The following is a 2,500-nucleotide window of genomic DNA, read 5'->3' as shown; positions in this document are numbered from 1 at the left end:
CGGCGGCTGGAAGACCCGGAGCTTCACCACGGAGCTTCGTGTGACAGCAGGCCGGTCTGCGAGCGTCTGTCAGCGGGGAAACGGCACCGAGAAGCGGCCCGCGCTGCGGACTTCATGGCTGCTCTGACAGCAACACGGTTGAAGCTAGAGAGGGGATACAGCTACGGCCGCGAGAGTTACGTTTAGACACCAAAACGACTAGTTAAGTTTGGAAAAACAGATAGTGGCTTGGGTTAAAACACTCCAGCGTTTCCTGGGTGAAAGTATTAAAATATTATATCAGCCGAGATTTTGCGTAGCTTCCGGCCGTTGCTGTATCCCTTCTAGGCCACCAGCACCGTCATGACAGATTCAGCGGGAGGGTCGCAGCGCTGCGCCCGGGTCGGGGCTCCGGGTCGCGGCGGCGGCAGGTCCGCCTCGGAGACCCGCTGGAGGAGACACATCGTCGGGCAGCTGAAGCACCGAGACCTGAGCCAGCACGCCAAGTTCCAGGACCTGATCCGCTTCTGTACGACAGACAAGTACACTTCTTAAATAGGTTTAAAACCATTACAGAAGGGCTGGTTTAGACAGCGAAAGTCATGTCCGGTTACTGCCGACCAAACCCCATTGAAATATCTGTCGATTTAACAGTTTGCTAACCACAGTGCTTACAGAAAGTATTAAGAGAATTCCTTCCTGGTTCATACTTGGCAAAACACCAAAAATGATTGTCGACAACAACAACTCCTGCAAAGAAGGATTTTATCTAAAGTTGAAAAAATTCAAAAATCAGTTTTCAGTGTAACCGTCTGCTAACCACACTGCTTAAAAGAGTTTTTTTTAAATGGAGTTTGGTTCGGAAAAATCCTTCCCACTTTCATCTGTCTATAAAACCATTACAGAAGGGCTGGTTGAGATGTATGACAGCTGACTGGGGAAGTCAGGTTACTGGGGACAGAACATCTGGAAAGTTGAACCAAACTCCATTTAGAAATCTGTCAATTTAACAGCTGGCTAACCACAATACCTAGAATGACTTTAGAGCAATCCTTTCTGTTTCATACCTGGCAAAACTCCCAAAAACAGTCAACAACCAATCAGGTAAAGAGAGATTTAATTCAACGTAGTTGAACCAAGCAACATTTGAAATTTGGTTTGCAATTTAACAGTTTGATAAACACAATGCTTAAAAGAGTTGTTTTTTTTAAAGGAGTTTGGTTCAGAGAAATCCTACCTGGTGTCTGAATATTTAATGTAAAAAAGTCTGAATATTTAATGTAAAAATTCAGAATATTTAATGTACAAAAAGTCAGAATATTTCATATAAAAAAGTCTGAATATTTCATATAAAGTCTGAATGTTATATAAAAAGTCTGAATATTTAATGTTAATAAATCAGAATATATGTAAAAGAATCAGAATATTTAATGTAAAAAAAGTCAGAATATTTTATATAAAAAGTCAGAATATTTAAAATAAAGTCAGAATATTCAATGTAAAAAAAAAAAAAAAAAAAAAATTTAATGTAAAAAAGTCAGAATATTTTATGTAAAATATTCGGAATATTCTTTGTTAAAAAAGTCTGAAAATTTTATGTAAAAAAAAAGTCAGAATATTTTATGTAAAAAAAAAAAAGTCACGACTAAAACAACTTTTGAACGTACACATGTTCCACCAAAACAAGTTCCTTCCTGAGACTATTAGCGGAGACACTGTGGTCTCTATCGACCACATGTTGTTCCACTTCCTCTGTGTCTCCGTCTGATGCTGATTACTCATCACTGTGAAATATAACCACTCTTAACAAGTCTCGGTCTCGTCTCGGTCCAACAGGACTCAGGATTTCCCCTCTCTCTCCCAGCTCCCTTTACACGCACTCCCGAGGAAGAAGCTCTGGCTGTCGAAAGCTTCAGACGTACTCGTGCAGAAAGAGCTTTGGAAATAAACATAGAAAAAATATGCAGAAAAAAACGCAACAAAAATGGAATTTTTTTTTTTTTTGCAAGGTCACAATATTTTCAGGAAAAATTGAGAAAAGTTTAAATATTGAAGAACTGTCAAATATCCATAAAGCAAAGATGAGTTGTTTCTCTGTTCTCAGACACTCAGCTGCTGGAGAAGAGCAGCCTGACCAAAGGACTCCTGAGCCGCTCCACCAGGTAACACACACACACACACACACGTGTGTTATGAAACCCAAAGCCACCAGACTCCATGTAAATAATCAGGACTTTTAGCGTGTATAGAGCCAGCATATTTCCACCAGACTCCATGTAAATAATCAGGACTTTTAGCGTGTATAGAGCCAGCATATTTCCACCAGACTCCATGTAAATAATCTGGACTTTTAGCGTGTATAGAGCCAGCATATCTCCACCAGACTCCATGTAAATAATCAGGACTTTTAGTGTGTATAGAGCCAGCATATCTCCACCAGACTCCATGTAAATAATCAGGACTTTTAGCGTGTATAGAGGCAGCATATCTCCACCAGACTCCATGTAAATAATCAGGACTT

The 2,500-nt window shown here is 40.2% G+C and overlaps 1 protein-coding gene across 1 annotated transcript in view; it reads left to right on the top strand.

Annotated features, from left to right (window-relative positions):
• The window catches only part of atg16l2 (ATG16 autophagy related 16-like 2 (S. cerevisiae)), a gene marked incomplete at its 3' end in the record, with an annotated part of 13,561 nt that overhangs the window by 74 nt on the left and 10,987 nt on the right, over window positions 1–2,500 (top strand). Inside the window, exons 1-2 of the mRNA XM_028572658.1 lie at window positions 1–508; window positions 2,084–2,141. The exon at window positions 1–508 is cut by the window's left edge and continues 74 nt beyond it. Of these exons, the coding sequence (XP_028428459.1) occupies window positions 343–508; window positions 2,084–2,141 (224 nt within the window). The remainder of the gene's footprint in view (window positions 509–2,083; window positions 2,142–2,500) is intronic.

This window comes from Perca flavescens, unplaced genomic scaffold, assembly GCF_004354835.1.
Source record: "Perca flavescens isolate YP-PL-M2 unplaced genomic scaffold, PFLA_1.0 EPR50_1.1_unplaced_scaf_32, whole genome shotgun sequence".
Lineage (NCBI taxonomy): Eukaryota > Metazoa > Chordata > Actinopteri > Perciformes > Percidae > Perca > Perca flavescens.
The sequence above is the reverse complement of the archived record's forward strand: the minus strand, read 5'-3'. Positions and strand labels throughout refer to the sequence as shown.